A 27,525-nucleotide genomic window follows, 5' to 3' on the forward strand; every position below is an offset into this window, starting at 1 on the left:
TCTGGTGGTGGTTGAAGCTGGTAGCTCTCACCCCTTTATCCATTTTCTGCTGCCACAAGGCACTGGGGGACCTTTCTGACCCTTTTCCACCAGCATCAGAGGGGCTGGTGCCCCTCCCCGGGCCATCACTTCTTGGAGATGTCCCCATGGGCTGAACCCCTGGCCAGGGACCAGGGTCATAGTGCTGGTTCCAAGACACGCACGGAGGGATGTCTGCCCTGTAAATGACACCGTGCTGTCTCCTGTACATCCGGTTCTCCTTCCTGGCATCTCTACATGGAATTCGATTACTCCTCTGCTCCAGAGAAAACCCCTCTTGACTGCTGGCTGTGCACATCTGGTTCATTTATAAAGTACCTTTGGCAACTATAAATCTGGCAGTGTTCAAGGCCAGGCTGGACATAGGGGCTTGGAGCAACCTGCTTCTAGGGGAAGGTGTCCCTGCCCATGGCAGGGGGTTGGAATTGGGTGAGCTTTAAGCTCCCTTCCAACCCAGACCATTCCGTGATATATGATAGTGTCTCATTCCCTGGCAAGGAAGAGGTGATATCCTCACCCCTGGAACTGGATTATTTGCGAGATACATGCTCATTGCTCATTCAGTGAACAGCACCCCACTTCACTGGGGCAGGATGCAGGTGATGTCTGGCTGGTGATGCAGTAGTGCTGCAGTATCTCCTCTGCCAGGCCTGGAATGGGCTATCGTGCATCCAAGGCAGAAAGGAGCAGCAGTGTTAAACCCGCTGAAGAAATGTGGCCAAACGCATGCTGAGAGCAGATCTCCTGTCTTCCAGGTTTATATTACTGCAGCGTGTCCCTTGGCTGAACTCTAAACCTCGTTACACAGGAAATAATGAGAGTCCAGCAAAGAGAAATGATGGTGGTGGGTGGGATTACACCATGGGTACTGCTCCAGATCCCACAGGCGTGGGTTGCTACCTCTCATTCAGAGCAATGCTCACACTCTGCTATGGGGTTAAGGGCAGCTAAATCAAAGAATCGAATAGCAAAACTGATTTTGCAATAGCTAAGGTTGACATTCAGGTGGAAGATGTGTGAAAAGCATGCTGTGAAACCAAACAGTTGCTTCCTGTCACCTTCCTCACAGGGGAGAGTGAGGTGAAGACAGCAGGATGGGCTGGGGGGCAGCAGGGAAGGTTTTCCATGGTTTTAGTTGAGCCAATTCTTGTCACTGCTTTGTTGTGTCCACAGGAAAGCTGGTTCATCTCCCCATATCTCCCCAGATTCCTCTGGATAGTCAGAAGCAAAGTCGTGAAGCAAAGACTTAATAGCCTGGGTGCTCTGCGCTGAGCATAACACACTCTTCGGATACATGCTAATAATAATAATACACACACACACATACACATATATATGTATTTGCATCTAGAGGAGAAAGGAAAAACTGTGCTTGTATCACTGCAGATCTGAAGAACTCATTCTGGAGAGTCCGTCTGACAACGTGCCCCGTGCGTGCTCCAGTGCACCCAGAACACCCTGGTTAATTAATGACGCTCATGATTAGAAGGGAATTCGTGTGTAGATGCGGTCTTACGCCACGCGAGGGCAGCGCTCCCCGGAGCCCGGCTGGCTGCGGTCCTGGGGGAAAGTGGCAGCTCTTTATTCAAACAGGAATTACGAGGAAGTCGTTCCCTTTTCACAGTTTTCCTAAGGGATTCGGGGTTTTTATCTGGCACCGGGCTGTAACACATGACAATGTCCTGAGCATCCAACGCTTCACAGCACTGAAGTGTCCCCAGCTCTAACGCAGAAGAAACACAAGGAAAAGGAGCAAATCACAGAATCCCAGCCTGGTTTGGGTTGAAGGGACCTTAAAGCTCCTCCAGCTCCAACCCCTGCCACGGGCAGGGACCCCTTCCACTAGAGCAGCTTGCTCCAAGCCCCTGTGTCCAACCTGGCCTTGAACACTGCCAGGGATGGGGCAGCCACAGCTTCTCTGGGCACCCTGTGCCAGTGCCTCAGCACCCTCACAGGGAAGAGCTTCCTAATGTCTAACCCCGACTGTTCCTGTGCCCTCCTGGAGTTTAACAGCACGAATCTGGTATAAATCCAAGATTGAAATCAAACCTAACCTGCTCTATGGAGTGCTCCTGCAGGCTCCCAGGCAGCAACCGGTATTTAAGCATTAATCACTGCCCTCCTCTGCTCCAAAGACAGATGTATTCCTAAGCAATTCACAGCATCAAAGCATTCAACCCCACAAGCAGAGGCACGTCAGGCCTGCCTGGGCAGCAGACAAGTCTTTGGAGAGGCCAGGCCTGCTCCTCCCCATGCTCCTGCAAATCCTGTAAAATGTCCAGCTCATTCCTTATGCGGGGGCACAGGGATGCTCCTGGTCCAGCACCCAGGATGCTCTGCCATAACACCCTGTGGTGTGTGTGTGTCCCAGTGCACACACTGCTCCCATCGTATTCCGTTTGGAAACAGTGTTGGCAGGGCTGAACCTGGCCTTTAAAGCAGGAGAGACTGGATTTGGTTGTGCAATGCCCTGTGGATCTGGAAGAGGCACTTTGCACATCAGTTACCTGCAGGTGTCTGTACGGCTTGGTGGGTGATGAAGTTTGGGAATCCTAGATTGGTTTGGAAGGGACCTTAAAGCTCCTCCAGCTCCAACCCCTGCCATGGGCAGGGACCCCTTCCACTAGAGCAGCTTGCTCCAAGCCCCTGTGTCCAACCTGGCCTTGAGCACTGCCAGGGATGGGGCAGCCACAGCTTCTCTGGGCACCCTGTGCCAGCGCCTCAGCACCCTCACAGGGAAGAGCTTCTGCCTAAGAGCTCAGCTCAGTCTCCCCTCTGGCAGGTTCAAGCCATTCTCCTTGGCCTGTCCCTACATCCCTTGTCCCAAGCCCCTCTCCAGGTTCCCTGCAGCCCCTTCAGGCACTGGAGCTGCTCTCAGGTCTCCCCTTCAGGAGCCTTCTCTTCTCCAGGCTGCCCCAGCCCAGCTCTCTCAGCCTGGCTCCAGAGCAGAGCTGCTCCAGCCCTCGCAGCATCTCCATGGCCTCCTCTGGCCTCTCTCCAACAGCTCCACGTCCCTCTTGTGCTGCTGCCCCAGAGCTGGATCAGGACTGCAGGGGGGGTCTCCCAGAGCACAGCAGAGGGGCAGGATCCCCTCCCTGAGCTGCTGCTCACGCTCTGGGGGTGCAGCCCCGCACATGGGGGGTTCTGGGCTCAAGCTCACACTGAAGCCGGGTCATGGGGAGCTTCCCCTCAGAGACGCTGAGACCCCGCCCGCAGGGAGCAGCGCAACCCCTCCGAGCCCGGCTGGCCCCGCCCATCTCCGCGCAAGCCCCGCCCCGCCTCGGAGGTGGGCGGGGTCAATCCGCAGTCTCCGGTCGCCCGTGGAGACGCGCTGCGGGCGGAGGGCCTCGGCGGCGGGGGTGAGTTGGGGCCGGGCCCGGGCGGGAAACGGGCCCTGGGTCGGGGGCTCCGCGGGCGGGGATCGGCCGCTCCGTGCTCCGGGGGGCCCCGCCCTTCGCTGTCCCCCACTCCGGTTCGGGCCGCGGGCAGAGCTGGGCCCGGCGGGGCGGGCTGGGCCTGGGCAGTTTTGAGGTTGTTTGTGGTGGTTTTTGTTTCATTTCCCGTCTTTCTTGAGGGGAGGTTGAGGGAAGAGGCTCAGTGTGGAGCTTGGAGACGCTTTGCTGTGGTTCAACAAGTTGTTTGTGGCTCCGGAATGGCACAAAACGTGCTTAATTCCGTAAAAAACAACCCTTAAATAAGCCTTTCCCTTGAGGAATGGTCTGTAGGAGCAGACGGCATTCCCGCTCCATCCAATGGGATGGATACACAGGGCCGGGAACGCAAAAGTGCGGAGCCCCAGCCTTCGGATAAATCACTTGGAAGTTTGTGTTGTAACGTTCCCAGTGTTCCAGCATTCCCACCCTTCCAGGCCACCCCACGGTGGTGGCGGCTCTGGCTGACGGAGGGCACTTTCCCATGTGCGAGGAGCTGTGGGCTGAGAGTGGGAAGCGGTTTAATTAGTGGGGAGCGTCAGTGTGCGGGGAGGTTTCGTGTCGGGCTGGGGTTGCACACGCCGTGCTGTAATAACTTCACTTTCATCACTTTTAAACTGCACTATTGTATTCCCAGCTTAAATCCTTTCCCCTTTCCCCCCGCAAAACGAGTAGGGATTTGGGGTGTATATTGTGTGCTTAGCCTGGTGCTGTCGGGAAGGAGGACCCACGCCAGGCTGCTCCATCCATCTCCATCTCCCCTCACTAGCACTGACCCGCTGCGGGTGTGTGGGGGGCACTGGGGTCCTGTCGCTGCTCGAGGAAGCGCAGTGGGACACACATTGACGTGTGGCTGCGGCCTGGAGGGGGGACTTGTCACAGCAAACACAATGGAGATGGACGCGGGGGTTATCCCGAGGCCAGGGAGGGTGCAGGAAGCCAGGCTGGGTATGTAGGAAGCTGTGCCTCGTTAGTTCTGACGATCAAGGAAACCATTTGATTAGTACAGCGTATCAAATTGAATTCCCAGGAATTGGGCAGCCCATTAGCTGGCATTTTTATGGACTGGGAGCTAACAACATCAGTGAGGAGTTACTGGTTTGCATTTATCTTGGTTGTAAATTGGGTTAGGAATGAAATTCAGTGAGTGACTAGTGAGCACTGGATAGCAGTTGTGCTGTATGCTACTCCAATGCCACTAAATGGGATTGAAAGATTAGGATGCAGTTAATGACTTCTCAATCCTGTATTTCATCCTCGTGTTGAGCCTATTGCAGTCTTGTAGAGTATCTTTAATCAAGCACTAGAGCAGCAAATACACTCTAGAGGAGAGCAGTGGATGGGGTCTAGGGCTGCTTTTGTACTCACCGGGCTGAGGGGGCCAACATCATTTAAACTGAAGCTGTGCTGCTGTTTGGAGAAGCTTCTGAGGGCTTCCAACCAGCAGAACCACTGCCACCATCTCTGATCTTGCTGGTATTATACTTAATGCAAATATCGAGTTGTGATGAAGCTTTTAGATACTTCGTTTGCTTCAAGTTGATGTTTTTCTGTATATAGTAACTTTTAAAATGAATACTGTTAAGTTCTTAATTTCATAAACTCTTATTTCTCAAAAGATTCAGTATATTTAAACCAGGCTCATGAGAAGTTCTCTACAGTAAGGTCGGGGATGCAGACAGCCCTGGGGTGACGGCTGCATGATCCCTGCAAGTGCTGGAGAGATGGAGTTCCTGCTGGAACGCTGAGTCTGATGTGGAAGATGCTAAACACAACAGCTCTGCAGTGTGGGAACGTGCTTCCTTCCCAAAGCTTCCCAATCCCCGATGCATCACCCTTTGATGAGGCTCTGTTGCAAGATGCAGTTCAAATTGCTCCAGAAGTTCATGGCCCAGCCTCATAAATCCTCACCCTTGGCCCTTTCACTTTGTCCCCAGTGCCAGAGCAGAGATTACTGCAGGAGCTGGCTCCGTGAGGATGCAGGGGAGTACTTCCCAAGCAGCATGTAGTTAGCATGGGAAACACCACCGCAGCTTTGGCTGAGCTATGGAGCAGCATTCCCAGGAGGATTGTATTGCTGCAAGTTCATCTGAGCTTACAAAAAGCCATAGAAGTGGGCAGGGCTCGTGGGTCATGTCTTCTAGCATAGAAAAGCCCTTGTGCAGAGGTAAGAATCGGTAGGGAAACTTTGCTTTAGCTGTAACGAAAGAGGAAAGCAAGTTTCCCAGATCCTGAAAGTAGTTGTGGACTTGCTGTTTCTTGGGAAATGGAAGCTGCAGATGGCTGGGGACCCTGGGGATTTGCTCCACGTTAATCACTGCTGGAATCGTGCAGCTATTTTCTGGATTTTGCAGTATTACACAACTAGACCTCATTTTTCAGGACCTGAGTGTTCCCCCTGCGTTCAGCATTGTGGCCTCTCCCCAAAGCACGTCTCCTGCTCTGAGCAGTAACCTATCGAGTAAGGCAGAAGGGAGGGAGAAGAGGAAATCCTAATGGCATGAGCAAAAGGTTTTCATGCTGTATTTTGCAAGGATTTGCAAGTGACTGCATTAGGATTCTCTATGGGTTTTTTTGGAGGTGGGAGCAATGTGGGAACATGCATCCCCAGAGAAAGAGGCAGCGTGGGGGGATCCAGCATTCCCATGAGCCCTGATGTAGAGCTCAGTACTGCGGAGCAGCTCACCCCCTTTCAACTGGGTGTCCATGGGGATGAGGAGGTCCTTAAACCTGAGACTTGGGGTACGGTGTACCCCACATCAGCAAGCTCTTTGGTGCCTGGGTTCCCTGCAGTGTTGGAATGGGTTCGTAGCTTTGTGATGCTCAGGGACACCACTGACTGTGTATTTTTAGTCATGTTCCTTCGAGTGTTTGGTCAAACAGGCAGTGTGTTTATACTCAGCTTCCTGTATCCGTATCAGCATCTTGGCATGTGATGGGATTTCAGAGTAAAACAAGAAACCAAGTGTGTTAGAAGGGCTATTTGTACTGCAGCAGCTGATGGCTGTGGGATGCAGCCTCTGGGATGCCGTAGATCCTGAGCCCACGCATGAGGGCCAGTGCCATGTTGGCTCCTGCGGGATTGCTGGGACTTGAGCATCGGCGTGGGGTCATCTCCTCTTGTTTAGTCAGCTCAGCTCAAAGCAGGGACCAGGCTTACTGTGCTGATCATAGTGGGGGTATAGGATTAACCATGGGGAGGAGAAAAGGTTTTCTGGTGCTTCAAGTTGAGGAGAGCAAGAAAATCCCCTTCCCAGTTTCCGTCATGATAAGATGATGCTGGGGGACCCAGCGCTGCCCTTGTAGCGCAAAGCATAGGAGAAGGTGTGGGATGCTCTCATGAGGGACTGGTGGATACAGAATCATAGAATCACAGAATGTGGTTTTGAATTGGAAGGGACTTTAAGGCTCATCGAGTTCTACCCCCTGCCACAGGCAGGGACCCCTTCCACTAGAGCAGCTTGCTCCAAGCCCCTGTGTCCAACCTGGCCTTGAACACTGCCAGGGATGGGGCAGCCACAGCTTCTCTGGGCACCCTGTGCCAGCGCCTCAGCACCCTCCCAGGGAAGAGCTTCTGCCTAAGAGCTCATCTCAGTCTCCCCTCGGGCAGGTTAAAGCCATTCCCCTTGGCCTGTCCCTACAGGCCCTTGTCTCAAGCCCCTCTCCAGGTTTCTTGTAGCCCCTTTAGGCACTGGAGCTGCTCTCAGGTCTCCCCTGAGCCTGAGCTCCGGTATTATTGGAAAGGGAAAAGCATGGGCTGAGAACTAGGGGAAACTGCTATGGCTATGAAAGCTGTGCTGTGCGTCTGGCTTGCAGAGCAGGAAGGGTTGGGAAGAGCTGCAAGAGGGGACCTGATGGTGACAGAAGATATAAAGGTGGCCTGGCAGCAGAGATGGCTTATTCAGCAGAAACAGGAATTCTAACCATTTATAGATTTAGGTTTTCATTTATAATTAGTTGTCATGTAGGAAGTCTGTCTCTGGAGGGGCCTTTCCTGAGCTGTCTGTCCCTAATGGGTATGTTTAGATTTCTGGCCTCTGTTGTTAAGTCTTTGGACTTCAATCTCCTCAGTGACTGGTGCAGTTTGAACTCAGTGTATACCTTTGCAGTTAATAAAGAAGGTTCTTTGCCGTGTCATCAATCATCCTGATGAACAGCCAGAGTATTTCCAGAAGAAAATTGCCTTTCTGTTTATAAAACCAAGCACAAGCAGATACCAAAGGCATTTACACCATTTCTTGCATGCTTCCGTATCACAGTGGCATGGAAGAAATTCAGTCCCAGGGCTGTTCATTAGAGTTTGTGTTAGAAAAACAAAGTTCCTATGAAGGATCCTGTGCTGTAGTGTGGGGCAGCTTTACGTGTACTTTCAAAGTCTTGTATTAATCATCTTCTCTCTTGCTGACATCCCTCATCAGTTGTCCTTATTAAACACCATGACAAGAAGTTGTCCTCTCTGGAAAGCTGTGCTGTTGTAGGAAGTACTCGAGGTGAATGTAAAACAGCATGAATCAGGGATTTGCAGTCGTGTGGCAGTGCTGAAAAAGCCCAGGAGGCTTTTGTGTCTGAAACAGAATAATTCTGAAAGCATCTCCAACTTCATTCACCAGGCAAGGGTCTGTTGGTGCGGAGAAGGAGGATGTTAAGCAACAGAAAGTCTCATTTCTGAGAGGTTAAGTGGAAGGGAGTTATTTTTGTTAACAAAAAGCCTTGATCTTTCAGCCAGTCTTGTTTTCCTTCATCATCATCTTCTTGTAAGAACAATTCGTGCTTCACAAGGTTGTTATGTTCTCCAACCAAGGTTGAGGCTTTGCAGCCGTCTGGAGCGTTAAACCACCAGGGTCACTGCCCTAACAATGTTGGTACTGTTTGTAAGTAAAATCACAGAATCCCAAACTGGTTTGTGTTGGAAGGGAGCTTAAAGCTGATTCAGTTCCAACCCCTGCCATGGGCAGGGACACCTTCCACTAGAGCAGCTTGCTCCAAGCCCCTGTGTCCAACCTGGCCTTGAACACTGCCAGGGATGGGGCAGCCACAGCTTCTCTGGGCACCCGGTGCCAGTGCCTCAGCACCCTCACAGGGAAGAGCTTCTGCCTAAGGGCTCATCTCAGTCTCCCCTCTGGCAGGTTAAAGCCATTCCCCTTGGCCTGGCCCTCCAGGCCCTTGTCCAAAGCCCCTCTCCAGGCTTCTTGTAACCCCTTTAGGTATTGGATACTGTTGTTTTGTTGCTTGTTGCTGTGAAGAAGTTTGAGTGAAGAAGTTTGAGTAGATCTCAAAACATATTTTTGGCTCCCCAAAAGTCAGGCTTTTTGGTCTAAGCGTGGAGCTGGGATAAGCAGAAAGTGTCACTGACAGTTTTGGGAGATGGACCATCATCTTCCCAGCTGAATCTGGTTTGCCTTACTGTAAAACTTGTAAGGGGTTCATCCTGCAGACAGGGATGCTCCATCTGGAGCTGGCTGCTGGGGCCCGTTGTGCAGGAGGACCTCAGCTTGGGATGCTGTCTCAGAGACATTTGGCAGTGGTATTCTCTCATCTCTTTCCTCCCATGTGCCCTTCTCTGATTTATTCCTTCCGAAGGATGTGTTGACCTCTGCACACTTACACCCCAGCTATGCAGCACAGAGGGGGTGCATTACACCAGCCTCAAACTATCCTTGTAACGTTGGGTTTGTGGGTTTTTATGACTAATTTGATAGGAGCTTGGATTAGCCAGGAATATTGAGTCTTCATGGCTCCAGGGTGAAAGTGAGCTCTATGAGCTGTATTTCTTTGTTAGATGCTTTTACAGATGGAGTAGGACTAGATGAGCTTTGAAGGTCTCTTCCTAACCCAAACCATTCTGTGTGAATCTGTGTTTTGACTCAATCAGGAAGCAGAAGTCAACAGATTAACATTCTTCTTGCTGTTCCTTAATTTTCAGGGATGTGACTGGAGGGAGAAGCCACATATCAACAGAGCAGAAGTTTTCCCATTAAAACCCCTATTTTGCACAGCACAGTTGTCACATGTGTAAAGAGGGTTCTGGGCTGGATTTATTTGTGTTCCTGTATGTGGAAAGCACAGCTTGGCACTGGGACAAGCCCTGGCTGCAGCGACACAGTCTCTTTTCCAATGCAGTTTATTTCCCTGCTCCACACAATGACTTTAGCTGCTGCTGTGAAAATGGTGACGCTGTTTCCATCCCGAGAAATGGCATGTGATTTATAAAGGGGAAATTTCCACCTCTCTGCCTTGTTAAGGACCATCCCTTGGGAATCTGCTGTGCCAGGAACCAGCTTTGCATTTCGTGCATACCGGGGCTGGTGAATCTCAGGGCTCATTGTGTTACTGGGCCTGTTGCTGAGCAGTGCCAGGGCTCGTAGCCAGATCTCCCGTGGCAAATGATAGTTGGTTTCCCTCCAAGAGGTGTCAGTGGCAATCCTGGATCCTGCTGTGCCCTGGTTAATGAGTTATCTGTGTCCCAGCAGCTTTGCCAGGTTAGTAAATACCCCGTGCAGTTAATCTGTGTTCTGCACTATATTTGACAGTGGGTGTCTCTCCAGGGACACAAAACAATCTAAAGCTGTTATAAATGACAGGAAAGGTTAACACAGCAATTACCAGTCAGCGTTAGGTTATTAATTGCTGGATTTAGAACCTGAAACATGTATTTGTGTGTATTGCACTGAATGTACATGTCCTTAAACTTCATGCAGCAGCAAAGCAATGTGAGTGAAAAGAAAGACAACTTCACTTGACAGTGAAGTCCCCCCTAGCTATCACAGGAGCTTATGGTTTTATCACCTTATGTTTTCTATCACCTTCTCTTTTACCCATATTATCAAGGCAGCCAACTTGATCTGTGATTGTAGTATAGATGTTTTTAAGCAAATAAACCCTTGGGATCTCTCAGGTGTTCTTCAATTGCTGGTTGATGCCCAGTTATACATTTCAGGTGCCCAGTTCCACTGTCATTCATGACCAGCACTCTTGGAAAACTGCTGTCATCATTGGATTGTCTTTGTTGCATAGTTCTAGTTTTAAATATTGTTTTATACAATGAAAACTTAAGAAGGGTGTTAAGTGTCGTGTGCTCTGGATTTGCCAGTGCTGCAGCAATGAACAGTACCTGGTACAGGAACTTATGCTTCTTCTTAGGACTGATCAGATTCCAGGGTGTTTTCTGGATGTGTGTCCTGGTTTTGTCTGGGGTAGGCTGAAAGGCCTCCGTAGGAAACGTGGGCTCTCAGATTTGTGTTTCCTGTGGTTTAAACCCAGCTGCTGGAATCTGTCAGCAGAGGCTCAAGAGATGTCTCCAGGGAGCAGAGTAATACATGTGCTCAGCACCAGCTATGCTGGCACTCAATGGAACTACCCCAAGTAGCTGAACTGGTTTTAAAGCCAGTAGCTCTTCTTACGCTGCCTCTGAACCTCACCTGCTGTAGGTCTGGGTGGAACCTCTGCCGCAGAGCGTGGGCTTCAGGAGGAGCCGCGGTGGCAGTGAGGAGGTGCAGAAAGGCTGCACAGACTTGTTGGATTTGTTCACATTTAGGAGGTGCCAGAGGGAATTGGCCACCCATGGCCATATCTGTGGATATCTTCATAGCAGAAATGGGAAGTGGAAGTGTTCAGGACCCTGGAAGTGATCCAGGCTGGGTTGGATGGGGCTTGGAGCAAGCTGCTCTAGTGGAAGGTGTCCCTGCCCATGGCAGGGGGTTGGAACCAGATGGGCTTTAAGGTCCCTTCCAACCCATACCATTCCATGATATCCTTAGGAAGGGAAATAGGGGAGTTTGCCATAAGAAAGGTTTAAGGTAGAGTTTTCACTGAGGCCAATCTCAAAATACTGTAGTTCTGGGGACTAGAATTAACCCACAAGGGCTGCCCCCTCTTAACTTTGGCTTTCCTGCACCATGAAGTACTCAACTTCTATTTTGCTCTGTTTCAGGATCATTGCACCGATAAAATCAAGGCACGCCGGACAGGTTGCAAGGCTTCCTATGTAGGTGAGTTTCCAGTACACACTTGTTCCTTTCTTTCCTGCAAAACAGAAGGCAGCAGGACCAGTCCCAAACCCCAGTGATTTAATTTCATTCTGGAGTAGAACAAACACAGAATCCTTGGAGGCTTGTCCTGGGTTTAGCAGTAGCAAAAGGCTTTATGGAGGAGAGGCCTCAAGGGCAGCACTGGCTCTATGGCAGGCTCTGTGTTTGTGTCCTGGTGCATTGCTGGCTGTTCCCTGCTCTCCGAGGCATTAGCAGCAGTGGTTGCTGACACTCATCCACCTCCATTTTTAGCTGTCTGACCACTCTCACTTCAAATTTTAGGAGGCAGAAACACTACTAATTTTAGGGAACTGATTCTCCCACAGATATTAGGCTTTTCCTTGTTTATTCCACCAGTTAGCAAGGGATAGTGGGTGAGTTTTCATCACTGCGGTATTCGCTGTGTTAATGTTTGACCATCTTAGAATGCAAAGTCTTCCTGTATTCACCCCATTCCTAGAATAGGTACTTCCATAAATCCATGTAGCCAGAAGCTGGTGAAGTACTTTGCACCCTCTCAGTGGCTGTGAGCTGAGAAGCAGCTCTTCACAGAGCATCTCCCACCACCGTCCTCTGCTTTATCTCTCTTTCAGAGTAAGGAATTTGCTGAAGGTCACATAACCTGAGGCCAAGCTGGATCTCGTGACTCCCAGTCTGGTGCTTTAATCACGGACGGCTCCTGCTTTACATGCTGTAAGATGAACTGATTTTGATACAGCTAAAAGTCTCCTTGCAAATGGCTCTTTGCACTTTGTGTATGGCTTTTCTGTTGTGAGTTAGCTGGGTAGTGCCCCATAGGGAGAAACGGGTACCTCCTGTGGTTTGTTAGGGACCACGGGCTGTCTTTTCTAATGGCTTCAGGCTGATGTCTCTGAAATAATAACTCTCAGATGTTTTTCAAAGTAACCTTGATCTAAAAGTCAGTTTTCATGGCTGTTACTTGTACTAAAGACACAAAAAGTTAAGTCAGAAGAAATGCAGAGGGAAATAAAAGCAGGTTTTTCCACTACTCATTTCCTACCAAGTGAGTTGGGTTTGACAGAATCCGCTCTATGGAGGCTGACTTCAAAACCCAAATGTAGCCGTAGCCTAGTTTTGATTGGCAGGATGGTACTGGCAGAACCTGTGTTTCTTCATAACCTCTAATCCACAGATGTGTACTGTAATCCAGGCAAGAAGCAGCTGAGCAGAGCTGAGGCTTGCAGGGCCCCTGCTTTCAGCTTGCTTTTATACCTCCCATGTGTAAAACCCCGTCTTGGTATTTTCTTGTAGCTCACATCAGATGTAAGATCTGTGTTTGTGCAGACTATATAAAAGACCAGACGACTTTGTGCAAACCAGAAGTTGAGTCTTCTGGGGCGCCTCAGTTTTCTTGATGCCTTCAGCTGGGGTGCTGTGCAGGGTGTGTATCCCAAAGCATCCACGTCCTTCACTGTAACACTGCCTGCAACCACGGCAGCTTTTCTGTGTGCCTGGCAATAGTGGGATACTTGAAAATGCAAAGGAGTTGGTTTTGTCTGGGGAGGATCTTGCTTTCTTTTACCAAACCCAAACTTTCCAGTGCATGTAAAATATTTGTACTGTGACTGTAAATCTTGCCTGATGTCTATTTAAAGATCAGGTCATAGAATCATAGCATGGTTTGAGTGGGAAGGGACCTTAGAGATCATCTAGTTCCAGCCTCCAGTCCTTCTGGAGCCAGGAGCCAAGTAGCATCACTGTCACCACTGCTACAAACAGTCTGGTTTGCAGTAGCTGCCGAGGCAGGAGCAGAAACCCTCCCCTGGCCACTGCAATACTCCATCTGCAGCCACAGCCTCGCTGCTGAAGGCTGCCCAGGAGTTGGCTGGGGTTGTGCAGGGGGAGGGCGAGGGAGCTGCTCGCAGCCCCTAGAGCCAACAGGGAGCTTGTGAGCAATCCTCACTGTTTCTGCTGGGAAGTTTGCATTGTGGATACAGTGTTGGGCACTGCAGAGAGCAGGAGTGTCTTGGGAGTCTTTCACTTGCTGGTATCGCACAACCTCGTCTCTCCTTTCATCAAGTGTTGGAACAGGCTGCCCAGGGCAGTGCTGCAGTCACCATCCCTACAAGTGTTCACACGCTGTGGAAATGAGTCCCTCAGTGCCATGGGTTAGTGGTGGCCTTGGCAGTGCTGGGGAACAGTTGGACACGATGAGCTTAAAGGGCTTTTCCAATGTTGCTGATTCTATAAGTATCATAAAGTGAGAAATGACCAGAGAGCATCTCTGATCTCTGTTCCACTTTACGAGGGCAGGGCTTTGGTGTTTTCCTGCTAGCCAGATTTTGTTTTCCATCCTGACGAGTAGCAGAGCAGAAGGAAGTGATTTCAGCTGCAGTTTCTCTCTGCGGGCATCTCGCCGTGGTTTCCACTGGGTGTCAGCACCGCGCTGGGGCCGGGGCTTTCCCTTTAGCTGCACCCACCGCTGGCAGTACTCGGTTGCCTGCATAAGCAGAGCAGGGTGCTGGCTGAGGAGCAGCTTTGCCACGATGGGCTCACCCTGCACAGGCGCAAGGGGAGGGTGAGCTCCAAAAGCGCTGTTGTCCTGGAGGTGCTGCTTTGCTCTGAGCAGAGCAACCGGTTGGAGCAGGAGGAGTGTTGAACATACCCTCCTCATTCCAGTGCTCTCTAATTAGGGTTACATCTAGGACAGCGGGTGCCCATTTCTGGAAGATCAGCCTGGATAACTCTCACAGTGTTTGTTTTGAAGGTGTGGATGTGATATGCATGCAGGAATCGGTGTGTGCTGGGCTGTGTCTGGCAGGCGTGACAGATCAGGGCTGCTCACCCTTGTGCTTCCTCCATGCTGATTCTTCCTCTCTTTTTCCATGCTGGATATGCATACTGGCTTCCCAAGTCCTTTATAAAATCCTTTGTCCTGCCAACCCGATGCACCTCCTTCAGGCCCCTTGAATCCATATGGTTGAGGTTGGGTGAGAGGCAGCACGCCCCAGAGCAATTTGGGTACCAGGTGGGCAAAGCATCCCCTGGATGCTCCTTTCTCCCACCTCGTGCTATCAGGCACCTTGTGCTTCTCCCACCCTCCCTGAGGATCACCTCACAGGGCCAACAAGCCTGTGCAGGGAAGAGAAGCTGGTGTTGGAGAAGGGGTCTGGGGATCTCCAACCACCCCAAGCAGCAGCAGCTGGAGCTCTACACTGGAATGCTTGACCTTGGCACAGGGAAGAGGAGTGCTCCCAGCCAGCTGTGGGAACCTGCATCCCATTCCAGCTATGGAAAGGCACTGCTGCATGCTGGGACATGCAGGATCCGGGGGAGCTTGTGCCAGCACTCACTGAGACTCCGAATGTTGCCTCCCCTCCAGGCCTGCTCCAGCACAGGGGCGAGTGGTTTGGCTGGAGGTAGTGCCAGGTACTTTGAGATTCCTCTGATTCTTCCATCAGGCACTTAAACATTCAAAAACAGAGACCACGAAATACCACAGTTACAGAGACTTTTGGCCACCTGTTTCTGCACCCTGACATACCTGGTTTTGCAGTGATGCAGCCTCGGAATAGAGTTGCTTATTTCTGCACCCAGCTACAACCTTTAATGCCAACATTAAGCTTCTTGGCTTGGACTGGGAGAGTTTTTGGGTTCTGCAAGTTGGAACAAACCCGCTCCCGAGCAGCCACGTCTGCCCTGTAGGAAAACCCGCAACCAGCATTCAAGTTCCAACCAGCCACCAGCCTTCCCGGCTCCCATAGGAGCCCTGGGAAAGTGGCACGTGCAGAAGCACTCGCAGCATCCAGAGGACCCAGGGAACCTCGCACCAGAACAGTCCTGCTGCACACAGTAGTAGTGGGACAATAGCCCAGGTGATGGTGAGGGGCTCTGTCATCACCCTCTCCCTGCACGACCCCTCCAGGGGCCATTAGGACTCTTCTTTGCTCTCCCTGAGGATTGACCTTGACTTGTTTGCAACTGCTCTTCCTCTCACTGCCTTCTGGCTCATTCCAGCCTCTCCAGCCTGTGCAAGGTGTCCTCTTTACCCAGTCTGCGAGTGAAGGGAGTGCTTGCCTCCTGCAGTGTCTGTTCTCCCTGAAGAAGAGCTTTGAGAGACTGCAGGGTAAGGGCTGAGGTGGCAGGGGAGGTGCTGCTCACCATCAGGAGTGGGACAGAGCCTTTGCATGGGGGCAGAGGAGCTGCAAAGCGCAGCTTGATCAAGGGTTACTCTTCTGAGGAACAGGCAGTGAGCCCTGGGTGGCAGCTCACTGCACTGTGCCAGGGGCAATGGCACAGCTCAGCCTTGGGAGGAGCTTTATAGAGCAAAAGCAACCATAAAAATGCCACCTTCCTGCCTAATACACATACACTCTATTTTGAGGAAGAAAAATTGCTGACTTCAGAGCTAGGAGTAAGCTCCTGGGTTTTATTCCTGGGTGGCATCAAAGGATGTGTGAGCAGCAGCTCAGGGAGGGGATCCTGCCCCTCTGCTGTGCTCTGGGGAGACCCCCCTGCAGCCCTGATCCAGCTCTGGGGCAGCAGCACAAGAGGGACGTGGAGCTGTTGGAGCGAGGCCAGAGGAGGCCATGGAGATGCTGCGAGGGCTGGAGCAGCTCTGCTCTGGAGCCAGGCTGAGAGAGCTGGGCTGGGGCAGCCTGGAGAAGAGAAGGCTCCTGAAGGGGAGACCTGAGAGCAGCTCCAGTGCCTGAAGGGGCTGCAGGAAAGCTGGAGAGGGGCTTGGGACAAGGGCCTGTAGGGACAGGCCAAGGGGAATGGCTTTAAGCTGCCAGAGGGGAGACTGAGCTGAGCTCTTAGGCAGAAGCTCTTCCCTGTGAGGGTGCTGAGGCGCTGGCACAGGGTGCCCAGAGAAGCTGTGGCTGCCCCATCCCTGGCAGTGTTCAAGGCCAGGTTGGACACAGGGGCTTGGAGCAAGCTGCTCTAGTGGAAGGGGTCCCTGCCCGTGGCAGGGGTTGGAACTAAGGTACCTTCCAACACAAAGCAGGCTGGGATTCTGTGATCTACAGATTTGAGTTATTCAACTTAAAGGCTGTTTTACTTCCAAAGAAATAGTGACAAGATACTCTTTTGAGCCTTTATTCCCCTGCTTGTTGGATTTCAGAGCTGCTGTTTAAGCTCACTTTACATAACTGGAGTGAACTGGGAGCTCCTCACACGGCAGAGCTGCTGGGCCATTCCTGGTGTACTTTAGCAGTGGGGATTTAATTACATGTTCACTCAACAGGTGGTTCCTAAGTCCTAGATCTTAAAGAGTAAGGAAAGATTAAACTGGTGTTTAATTATCCCTGTTGGAGCTCCAGTTTAGTGCTGCTGCATGGTAACCTCATTCCCCAAAGCCTCTGGGAAGAAATAGGGCAAGGCCTTGAAAAACAGGGATTTTCTAGGGAAAAGAGGCAGCTCCTCCTCTTTGCAGGTATTGCTGCTGATTATAAGAGGAAAAAAATACAGGTGAATGGCCTGCATGGATTGCACTGGAAGTTTCATGTGCTGGTGAGCATCCTCCTCTTCTGAGCCAAGTCCTCAGTTTTCCATGGAAAAAGGTATTTTTACCTATAGGATGAGCTAAGCCTTCCCACTGGCTTATTTTCTCCTTTTGTTTGTTGCCTACAGTTCATTCCAGAGCCCAGGCTGTGCCTCTCAGAACTGCTGTACCTGTAGAGGACTGGCAGCCTTGCTCCCTCCCCATCCCATAACCACTCTTGTAGCTTCTGATGGGTTTCAAGCAGAGCAGGGGTGGGAATGAACAGGGGAAAAAGGGGGAAAAGGTGACCACGAGCACACAGTAGTGTGTGCCCTGGTGCTTTGAGGGCTGGATGTGGGTCCTCTCTGCAGCAAGCCAAGGGATTCTGGTGGGATTAATGGCTACTGCAATGGAAACCGTTCCTCCAGTTGTCTGTCTCACTGCCCCTTTCTGCTCCTGCAGTCCCCTTGTATTGAGAAGGGGAAAATCAAAGCTGCCTGGGGAAAATCAAAGCAGCAGGGGTTAAGGGAGGGGATTCTCCTCCTCTGCTGTGCTCTGCAGGGGGCTGGAACTGGATGAGCTTTGAGGACCCTTCCAAACCAAACCAGGCTGGGGATCTGTGCTTTCAGAGCCTTTTCTGCAGGAAGGCTTTGCCTTGGGCATGATGGCCAGAGGACGCTGTTGGTGGGACTGGTTGTCTCTTTTTAGGCCATGAGTCAGACCCAGAGAGAGTTGCAGCCATGCCCGCAGCTGCTCTGGGCTAGGGAATCTCTGTCATCACCATCCCTGGGGCTGGCAGCCCTCCTTTATCTCTTGGACAAGGCTGTCACTCACTGTTTCAGCAGCAGCAGGCACAGGGGACCCCCAGGTCAGTTCTTGCGTAGAACAGCCTGAGCTCACACCAGCCATGTTTTGTCTTTGCTGGTGAACTGGAAAACCTTTTGGAGCTTTGCTTTTGGTGTGTTTAATAGCAAATGAATATCGTGGCTGAGAGTGCTGCAGGACACGAGATCCCAAAGAGGAAAGTGGTGGGAAGAGCTGGGCTCTAAGAGTGCCTTTGAGCAGCCCAGAGCCAAAAGCAGTGAGCACAAAGGCTGGTTTCCCAGAAACTGGAGCTGTGCCCTCCCCAGCTGAGTGCTCTTTTCTTTAGAGGGTGACTTAATTCTCCTGGGAGACATCCCTGGAGAATCCCTATCCCAGAATCCCTGCCCTGGCCTCCGAGAGCACAAAGCCCCAAGTTCTGCAGGGCTGCAGTTGCTGCTGATAGAAATCTGCAGAGCTCTCTGCAGGTTCTTGTGCTGCCTGAAACCAGACATACCCTGTGAGAAACCCCAGGGGTTGAGATGGCCACAGAGCTTAGTGAGTGGGGTAGGTTGCCAGGAGCCCAGGGAGAAAACAGTATTAGTGGGTGATGACCTAGTTGTTTGTAAATCTCCCTGCAGAAGAGCTGTAGTAATCTTAGGAGGACTATTAAAAGTCATGCTGCCAGTGTTCGTTTGGAGATGAGGAAACACAGCAATTTAATTTTCAAATGTGATGGTTTGGGTTCTTGGAGGGGTTTTTTTAAACATAAATTCATTAACAGAGCTGGGAAAATGAGTGCTGCAGCTTTCCTAACCAGATCATCCTTCTCCGATGGGAAGGGACTGTGGAGAAACTGCAACCTGTCCAGTAGCAAAAAGGGTTTAGGGCTGTGCTTGGAGGTGGGGAAAGGAAGGCAGAGCAGAGTCAGCCTTGGTTTGTCCCAGGGACGTGAGAGGAGAATGGTTTAACCTGTGATTTTACAGTAACTGATTTGTAACCTTATGCCTTTAAAAGGAAAGTACTAAAATTGGAGGAATTGGCAAATGTTGAGCTCTCTTCTTGGAGGTTCACCCATTGCTTTATAGAAATGAATTGCTTTGGGTCGGGTTTTTTCCACGCTGTAGTTTTTCAGTATAGTAAGTGAAAAGTGCAGGGTCTGGAATGGGGTTTGAGGCTCAGTTTGTTGTGGATCCGTGTTTCTGTGTCCATATGAAACAGCTTGTTACTCCAGAGTGATTACTTCAGAGCACTCACGGTCGGTTTGTGACACACCAGCAGAGTTTGTTATCAAATACAGCAGCTGCATGTATCGGCTCCAGCAGCGCGTGTTGGAGGCTCTTGGCTGGAGGTCTCGTTTTTCATGAGCCTGTCTGGTATGGGGAAGCTTTGGCAGCTCTGACCCTCTCCTGTGAGTCCTTCGGGGCAATACCTGCACACAGGAAAGCTGTTGGGTTTGGGAAGCCTTTGCCTCAGTCCCAGGGCCTCACAGAGGTTCTGGCCAGGTCCCCCCAACGCTGGTGATGGTAGGCAGGGTGAATGCAGTGCTCTGAACATGTGGTTTTGCTCTGATCAAACCCCTCTGAAGGTTGGGTCTTCTGATTTCTCACTGTATTCTTTGCACAGTAAATTTCCCAAAGTAGCCACGAGTCTCATCTCTGTTATCTTTCCATAAGAGTATGACCTAAATTCCTTTTAAATTCCTCTCCTACCATTTCAGTTCCACGTAGCCAAGATGCTGGTTTATATTTGCACGTGTCCCACTTGGTGCTTGTGAACTTGGTGTCCATCCAGAGCAGGGTCATTTCCCTCTACTCCTGCTGGGAGCTGCTGGAGCGAGTGCAGAGGAGGCCATGGAGATGCTGCGAGGGCTGGAGCAGCTCTGCTCTGGAGCCAGGCTGAGAGAGCTGGGCTGGGGCAGCCTGGAGAAGAGAAGGCTCCTGAAGGGGAGACCTGAGAGCAGCTCCAGTGCCTGAAGGGGCTGCAGGGAAGCTGGAGAGGGGCTTGGGACAAGGGCCTGTAAGGCCAGGCCAAGGGGAATGGCTTTAACCTGCCAGAGGGGAGACTGAGATGAGCTCTTAGGCAGAAGCTCTTCCCTGTGAGAGTGGAATGAGTTGCAAACAGGTTAAGCCTCATTTACATGTCCTGGTTGGACTCTGCAGCCAGTTGGCCTTAGTGAACACCAGGATTAAGTGACAAAACCCAGGTCCAGGAAGGCCTTCGATCTGGTACTTTCCCATTGCTTTCAGAGGGAAGGCATCTCAAAACTTAGGTTTGAATGCATTAATACATGTATATATTAATAATTAATATTCTGCTTTGAGCAGAATTGGGCCCAGGTGCTCTTTTGGTGTGCTGGGAGGGGGCAGTGGCAGGAGAGCATCCCCTACCTGCTCTCATGGCATGCCAGAAAAGGCAGGAAGTGCTCAACAAAACCCACAAACCCTGTGTCCTTTTAAACTTCCTTTCTAGGAACTCCAGCTTAACAGTGAGTAAATTCCTCAGATTATCATAGAGTAGTTTGGAAGGGACCTGAAAGCTCATCCAGCTCCAGTCCCTGCCACGGGCAGGGACACCTTCCACTGGAGCAGCTTGCTCCATGTCCCATCCAACCTGGCCTTGAGCACTGCCAGGGTTAAATACCCCAAATGCCTGCTAACTCCTGTTAGGTTTCCAAGTGCTGTTTTAAAGGAACATGTGGTGCTGCAGAATGCAGCCTTCATGATCCATCAGATCTGTCATTGACTAGAAATGGAAGAAGCTCCTTGTCTGAGTCAGAGCACTGCAGGGCTTACGTCAGATGTGGGTAATGCACCATGGCCTTTGCCTTGAATTCCAGGGAGTTCTTACTTTGTGTTTTCCAAACAATACGACGTGCATTCAACATACACCTCCTATCGTCACTTACAAGGAGAACCGTGATCCCGGTAGCCTGCTCTTTCCCAGCAATCAAGCAGGATGTCTGAATATGAAACCTTTGCAATCAGATTTATGACCTTTTCCAGACAAAGGTGTTTCTGCTGCGTCAGTCACCTCCTGCTCTTGAGTCACTTGCAGACTGAATCACTAAATGTGCCTTCAAAATGTGTTTTTAATATTTGGGTGCTGCAGATATTAGTAATTCCTGGTGCATACTCTGCGTACGTGCTGTGGGGTGCCTCAGCTCTGTGATGAGCAATAATCAACTGTAGTGTGTTCCATCTGGGTTACTGAGAGTTTGTGTCGTGATGTTGATGGAGAGGGTATTACAGACCCTGGTGCATCTCAACTCTCCTCCTGACAGCCAGAGCATGCTATGCTGTGTCTCAGCTGCCCTGCGCTGGCTCCTGGTTTGGATTTGTGACCTCCTGCCTTATGCATGGATTAAACAAGGGCTGGAAGAGGCTCATGGGGCTGAGGGGGGAGCTTCTTTCCTGAAGACAATCCTGGCTCCTTTATTTCTTGCTGCTCTTAAGGCAGCACTGTGGAGCAGCAGGGGCATGGGTGCTGAGGGAGGATGAGTGCCTGTGTCTTCGGTTAAGACAGTGCCATATTGGAAACACTGCTTTGGTGGCTCTTTGAGCTTTGCATTAACTCCCTTCCATGAGGGTGAGCAGTGACCCATGTGCAACTCAGTCCGTAAGTGACCCCTCTAGAGGGAACTTGGAGGAAATGTGGGGTCATTGAGGGGCTTGTGGGAGCTGGGGCAGTGGATGATGGCCATGGACCGAGGCCTGGATGAGTGCCCAGCCTGTGGTGGAGGTGAAGCAGCCAGGGTTTACAAGCTGTGTGTGCACAGTCAGGGTGAGTCAGCCGCCCCGGGCAGCTGCTGTGTTCAATGCCCTCTGCTTTGCTGCAGCATTACTCCTGGTAGCTGTGTGCAGAAACCCTGTGTGTAAGTAACGAGAGGAGTGGAAGGTGCCTGCTTTCAGATGCAGCGTGCTCCTGAAATGACTGGAGCTGCTCCTGCTGCAGGAGCTGGCACACACTGAAAGGCTCTACAAGTACAAAAGGCCTTTTGTGCTTCATAGAATCATCATCGAATGGTTTGGGTTGGAAGGGAGCTTAAAGCTCATCCAGTTCCAACCCCTGCCACGGGCAGGGACCCCTTCCACTAGAGCAGCTTGCTCCAAGCCCCTGTGTCCAACCTGGCCTTGAGCACTGCCAGGGATGGGGCAGCCACAGCTTCTCTGGGCACCCTGTGCCAGCGCCTCAGCACCCTCCCAGGGAAGAGCTTCTGCCTAAGAGCTCATCACGGTCTCCCTGGATTTATTTGCCCTGGAATCAGTCATTTGGAGCAGCATTTTAAACTGTTTCTGGGTGTTGTGCTTGTCTCCTTCTCCTGGATGCAAAGAGTTACAGGGATGTTGGCCAGTGGGCTGAGCAGGGGCTGTTACACGGCCACTTGGATTCACAGACATCAGAGAGAGTCATCAGTATGTTCTTGATATTTGTTTCAGGAGGTAAGCCTATGAATTAATTCAATTTGGTTATGACTGTCCCTCCTACCTGGGTGTGAGCAGGAGGTCTTACCTGCCACTTGGCAATTGCTCTCTGCCCAAGGCTGTTGCAGGGGAGGTCTCCCCACGTCCTGCTGTTCCGCAGCTATAGCTGCATCCCTGTGCTGCTCCCATGGCATCTCGCCACCAGGCTCTGCTGGTGTCCACTGTGCAGAGGGAGAGAAGAGTGCTGAGAACCCAGGCCCTGCTGAGCAGCGTAGAAACAGCAGCATGTGCCAAAGCAGGGCCTGGGTGCAGAATAACGCTGATCCAGCTGGCAGGGCAGGCACCAGCACTGTGGGAGGTGTGAGAAACCTGAGGCATGCCAGGAAACGCTGCACGCAGCACATGAAAAGGTCAGATGGAGCTCCATGGGACTTGGGTGCTGTAATGCAGGGAGTGATTTATGCAGCACCATGGAGCCAGTTATTGCACTGGATCTGTGGAAACAAGCAGCAGGGTTTGTGCATGGTCCTGCTAGAAATTGTGTGCAAGGGCTGGCAGAGAAAGGCAGTTTCACAGGCCAGGGCTGTTCTAAACCAGCTACTCATTGAACTCCTGGGTACCTGAATAGCTTTCTAGAATCACAGAATCCCAGCCTGGTTTGGGTTGGAAGGGACCTTAAAGCTAATTCAGTTCCAACCACCTGCTGTGGGGTTGGAAGCACTAGACCAGGTTGCTCCAAGCCCCATCCAGCCTGGCCTAGAACACTGCCAGGGATCATACGGCCACACATGTATGATCCTGGTTCATTTCTTGCACTTTGGGTGGGGTCAGAAGCTTGTCTTCATCCTTGGTCCAACTCTCAGGGAAGCACATGGCATCCTGGCTTGGCTCCTGCCCTTGTGCTGCTTGGGGCTGTGCTCAGATCACTGCGGGACCAATGGAGAGCATCCTCTCTTCTCCCTGGTCACCATCCAAACACTGCCCCTGCTTTGGGATTGATGCTTTGCATTCTTACCCCAAGAAGGAAAGTCCTGGAGCAGCTCAGGATTTTTTCCACCACCCCCCACGTATGTGCACACAGGAGCAGGCAGCAGCTGGAAGCAGCACATTCTGAACTTGGCCTTCTTGTTTTCCTCTCACGTGTTGTAAAGCTGCTGAAGACCTGAAACGCAGCCCAGATGAAGGAGATGGAGAAACTGAGCTGGCACAGCTGGTGTTGCTGTGCTTCTGCCCATCCTCCTCACTGCAACAGCTCAGTGCAGGGACAGGAGCCAGCCATGAAACCTTCCTTTGTGAGTGGGGAGAGGAGGGGATGCTCCTCACTCCCATCGCTCAGGCAGGTAGCAGCTCTCCTCCATCCCAGCCCTACCTGGGGCAACTGGCTCTTCCCATAACAGGATCTATCCCACTGGTGCAGAAACTGACCCTGTTGCATCCAGCCCTGTGCAGGTGGCAGAGGAAGGGGTGGCCGTGCTCCAGCTTGGGAAAAGCACAATCCACAAACCCATTAGCACAGGGAAGAGCAGGGCAGATGCACAAGACTTAATGCATTTCTCCTGGAGACTGTTTTGGCTCCAGAGCACCATTTGCTGAGCTGCTTCTCTGCTGCTGTGTGAGATAGTCATGAAAAAGAAAAGCACTTTGCCTGCAGTGTGTCACTGTTGCCTCCGTGTGAAAGCAGTTGAACGTGTCCTGCTGCCTCGTGGCACAATAACTTGCTGTCTTTCACAACAGAACTTCACCACTTGCCTGAAAATGTCTGGCAAAACAGCTAGCACGACCAACAACATCGCTCAGGCCCGAAGGACTGTCCAGCAGCTAAGAATAGAAGCCTCCATAGAAAGAATAAAGGTGAGAGCACATCCTCCTTCACCCCTCCTTTTATTCTCTTATGTTTTCCTCCTTCCATCTATAACAGTGTGTTTGTGTGTGTGCCCACAGTTCAGTGTTTCCCCCCCTCTCAAAATACATCTACATTTCAGCCCAGCAAACGTGAATAATCTAAATCCTGTCACTGCTTACAGCAGTGTCCTCAGGGAGCTTGGTGCTCTATAGACTTGTAAGAGAACCAAAGCAAAATCCAAAGTACAGCTCAGATGGGTGAAGCAGAAGGCACGGATGAGTTTCCAGTTTCATGTGTATTGTGGGATTTTGTTCCATCCTTTGGCTGGCTGATTATGACATCTGCAAGGGAGGGGAAGATGTAGGAACACTAGAAAGATAAGAAGGTAGCAGTAACTGGATTCCTTTAACATAAGGCAGAAAATCACACTTTTTTCTAGCTGGCAGGGATGGGATATTTGTTGTACTAGTCTTTTTGCATCTTTTCATGTTTTGCCATGTTCCTTGCACTGCTGCCCAGCCCTTTTTGAAGGCCAGCAAACCAAATATACAGACCCGTAGAGCAGCAGTGCCCTGCCTTGGTGGCTAGTCATAGAATCCCAGACTGGTTTGGGTTAGAAAGGATGCTAAAGCTCCTCCAGCTCCAACCCCTGCCACAGGCAGGGACCCCTTCCACCAGAGCAGCTTGCTCCAAGCCCCTGTGTCCAACCTGGCCTTGAACACTGCCAGGGATGGGGCAGCCACAGCTTCTCTGGGCACCCTGTGCCAGCGCCTCAGCACCCTCACAGGGAAGAGCTTCTGCCTAAGAGCTCATCTCAGTCTCCCCTCTGGCAGGTTAAAGCCATTCCCCTTGGCCTGTCCCTACATCCCTTGTCCCAAGCCCCTCTCCAGCTTTCCTGCAGCCCCTTCAGGCACTGGAGCTGCTCTCAGGTCTCCCCTTCAGGAGCCTTCTCTTCTCCAGGCTGCCCCAGCCCAGCTCTCTCAGCCTGGCTCCAGAGCAGAGCTGCTCCAGCCCTTGCAGCATCTCCATGGCCTCCTCTGGCCTCGCTCCAACAGCTCCACGTCCCTCTTGTGCTGCTGCCCCAGAGCTGGATCAGGGCTGCAGGGGGGTCTCCCCAGAGCACAGCAGAGGGGCAGGATCCCCTCCCTGAGCTGCTACTCACACTTTTGGGGTGCAGCTCAGCACACAGGGTGGGGGGGTGTCTGTGCTGCAAGCTCATGCTGCGAGGTCATCTGAGGACACTTGTGTTTACTGTCCCTGCTTTGTTCCTTGTTACAAACCTGCTGTATTATTTTGAACCTCCTCCTGTTTATTTTTAGTGTTCTGTAGAAGCCCTGTTGGGGCAGGCAGTACTGCCTGGGGTCACACACTAACCCCAGAGAGCGGCGGGGTTCATCCTTTCCTCCTCCTGCATTTAAAGCTGGAGCAAACCCAGGTCTCTTTGCAGGAAATGGGGCCCTGGAGAGGGTGTTGATCTCCAAACACCTCTGCCATCCCACACGGAATCCCAGACTGGTTTGTGTTGGAAGGGAACTTAAAGCTCATCCAGTTCCAGCCACCTGCCACAGGCAGGGACACCTTCCATTAGAGCAGGTTGCTCTAAGCCCCATCCAGCCTGGCCTTGACCACACACATCACACACAGATCACACACAAGCACTTTGTACCCAGCAGCAGCACATGTGATCCTGTTACCATGGAAAACACCATTTTATGGGCTTTTTTCCCCCGTGTGTTCTGCAGGTGTCAAAAGCATCAGCAGACCTAATGCTCTACTGTGAAGAACACGCCAAGAAAGATCCGTTGCTAATGGGCATTCCAGCTTCTGAGAACCCTTTCAAGGATAAGAAGACCTGCATTTTGTTATAGGAGAGTGCCAGCAGCTCTGCTCCCTCATGGGCAAAGCCAGCCACTGGCGGGCCTATAGGCAAATACTCTGTAAGGTACCGGCTGCTCACTGTGTAAGAGTAGCTGTTCTTTTCCCATGTGTATAAATGATTTCTTAAGCTTTCTAAAGCATTCTGTTGCCTCTCTTTATTAGGAAGTGAGGTTTTAAACTGAATTAACTTCTTTCTTGGCCAAGGGAATGGGGTTTTGGATGCAGTGGGATGGGCAGGGTGAGGCAGGTCTCTCATCCTCTGCAGGAATGGGGTTCACCTCTCCAGTTACACAAACAAAACCAAAGTTGCCTGAGCTTTGCTACCAGAGCAGAGGCAAAGGTGTAGAAACCTGATTGAACATGATTGGGTCTGCACCTTTTTAAGATGATGTCTGTGCTGCCTGTGTTGGTAGCGTGTGTTTAAGCACAGACACATTTAGAAGTGCATTATCTAGCAAAAACTACCTTAAAAATGATTGTAGCAATGAGTGGTGAGCTCCAGGGAGCCATGCCTGCAGCCTTCCTTAACGCTGGCTTCTCTTGACAGGGGTTTCTAAGTGTAAAACCTCAAGAATGGGAGATCTGCAGGTTTATTTGCCTGCTTTTTAAGTTGAAAACGCAGGATTTTCAGCTTTGATCCTGGTTCTCTACATATTCTTCTGTAGTATAAAAACCCTGTCAAGAGAACCAGAGGCTGCGAGGTTGTGCTGCTGAGCTGAAGGCATGGTTCTGGCACACCACATCCCAGTTCCATTCTGTGCAGGGAGTCAGAACTTGACTCTTCTTTTTTTAAACTCATTTTTTAAAGGGGGGGGGGGGAAATGCCAAATTCTATCCAGATTGTGGTTCTGCAGCTAGAATGGGAGGGTCTTTCCATTGAGTAAGTGATTTTATATATACACATAATAAAACATTCTTTCTCTGTCTGCGTGTGTATATATATATAAACTTTCATAGTATATTTATACGAACCTTGCATCTTAACTGCAAACTTGGAAGGGATTGAAGTTAATGCTGCCTTCAGCTGGCTACAAATGTCTTTCTCAGTAGCTGGTGGTTCAGAGGTTGGACGTGTGATCATGCCATAACTGCATTTCTGTAATTACATTTGCAGAACTTATTAACCACTTGTAATTTACTGTCTTACATTGCGTATTTGTCCTTTCTATATTAAATTATATACACACTATTGAGAGAGATTGAGAAAGTCTCTGTTTGTTTAACAGGCCACTCGAACAAAGAGTTCAAAGATCAACTTACAAGGCTGACAGGAGCTTAGTTCTGATGACCCTGTGCTTCCATGCAGCTTATAAGTAGAGTATTCTTCCAGTGACAGTTCTAAAACAACAGTGTAGATTCACAGTGTTTTGGGGTGGTTTTACTGTTTGTTTCATTTTATAACACTTCTTGTTATAAATAGTGATTAACTCAGTGTGGGTGTGCAGAGCTGTCCAGAGATCTCCAGCTGTGCTCAGGAGTGTGCAGGCAGGTACATGGGGAGGGTGAAGAACCTCATGCTGTTGCCTCAGTATTGTCCTCTCACCATCTGTTGTCCCTGTAGTAATCTACCTTTTTGTTCTGTTAAGCTCCCTGCCCCCAAAGCTCACCTGTGGAGCTGCAGAGATGCTGCTGTGTCTGC

General features: G+C 50.9%; 1 protein-coding gene across 3 annotated transcripts; it reads left to right on the forward strand.

Moving 5' to 3' along the window:
- Positions 1-3,324: 3,324 nt before the first annotated feature.
- GNG12 (G protein subunit gamma 12) lies at positions 3,325-27,075 on the forward strand. 3 transcript variants are annotated; one of them, XM_062616127.1, is made up of 5 exons: positions 3,325-3,398; positions 11,401-11,458; positions 12,091-12,190; positions 23,900-24,016; positions 25,751-27,075. In XM_062616127.1, exons 4-5 carry the CDS (start codon positions 23,921-23,923, stop codon positions 25,874-25,876), a joined length of 222 nt encoding a protein of 73 aa, XP_062472111.1. In that variant the 5' UTR covers positions 3,325-3,398; positions 11,401-11,458; positions 12,091-12,190; positions 23,900-23,920; the 3' UTR covers positions 25,877-27,075. The 3 variants fall into 3 exon arrangements, with proteins under 3 accessions (XP_062472111.1, XP_062472112.1, XP_062472110.1); XM_062616126.1 differs by lacking the exon at positions 3,325-3,398 and adding an exon at positions 3,609-3,715; XM_062616128.1 differs by lacking the exon at positions 12,091-12,190.
- The last annotated feature ends 450 nt before the right edge of the window (positions 27,076-27,525 follow it).

Source organism: Pezoporus occidentalis, unplaced genomic scaffold, assembly GCF_034315485.1.
Source record: "Pezoporus occidentalis ecotype Australia unplaced genomic scaffold, CSIRO_AGI_Poc_V1 ctg188, whole genome shotgun sequence".
Classification (NCBI taxonomy): domain Eukaryota; kingdom Metazoa; phylum Chordata; class Aves; order Psittaciformes; family Psittacidae; genus Pezoporus; species Pezoporus occidentalis.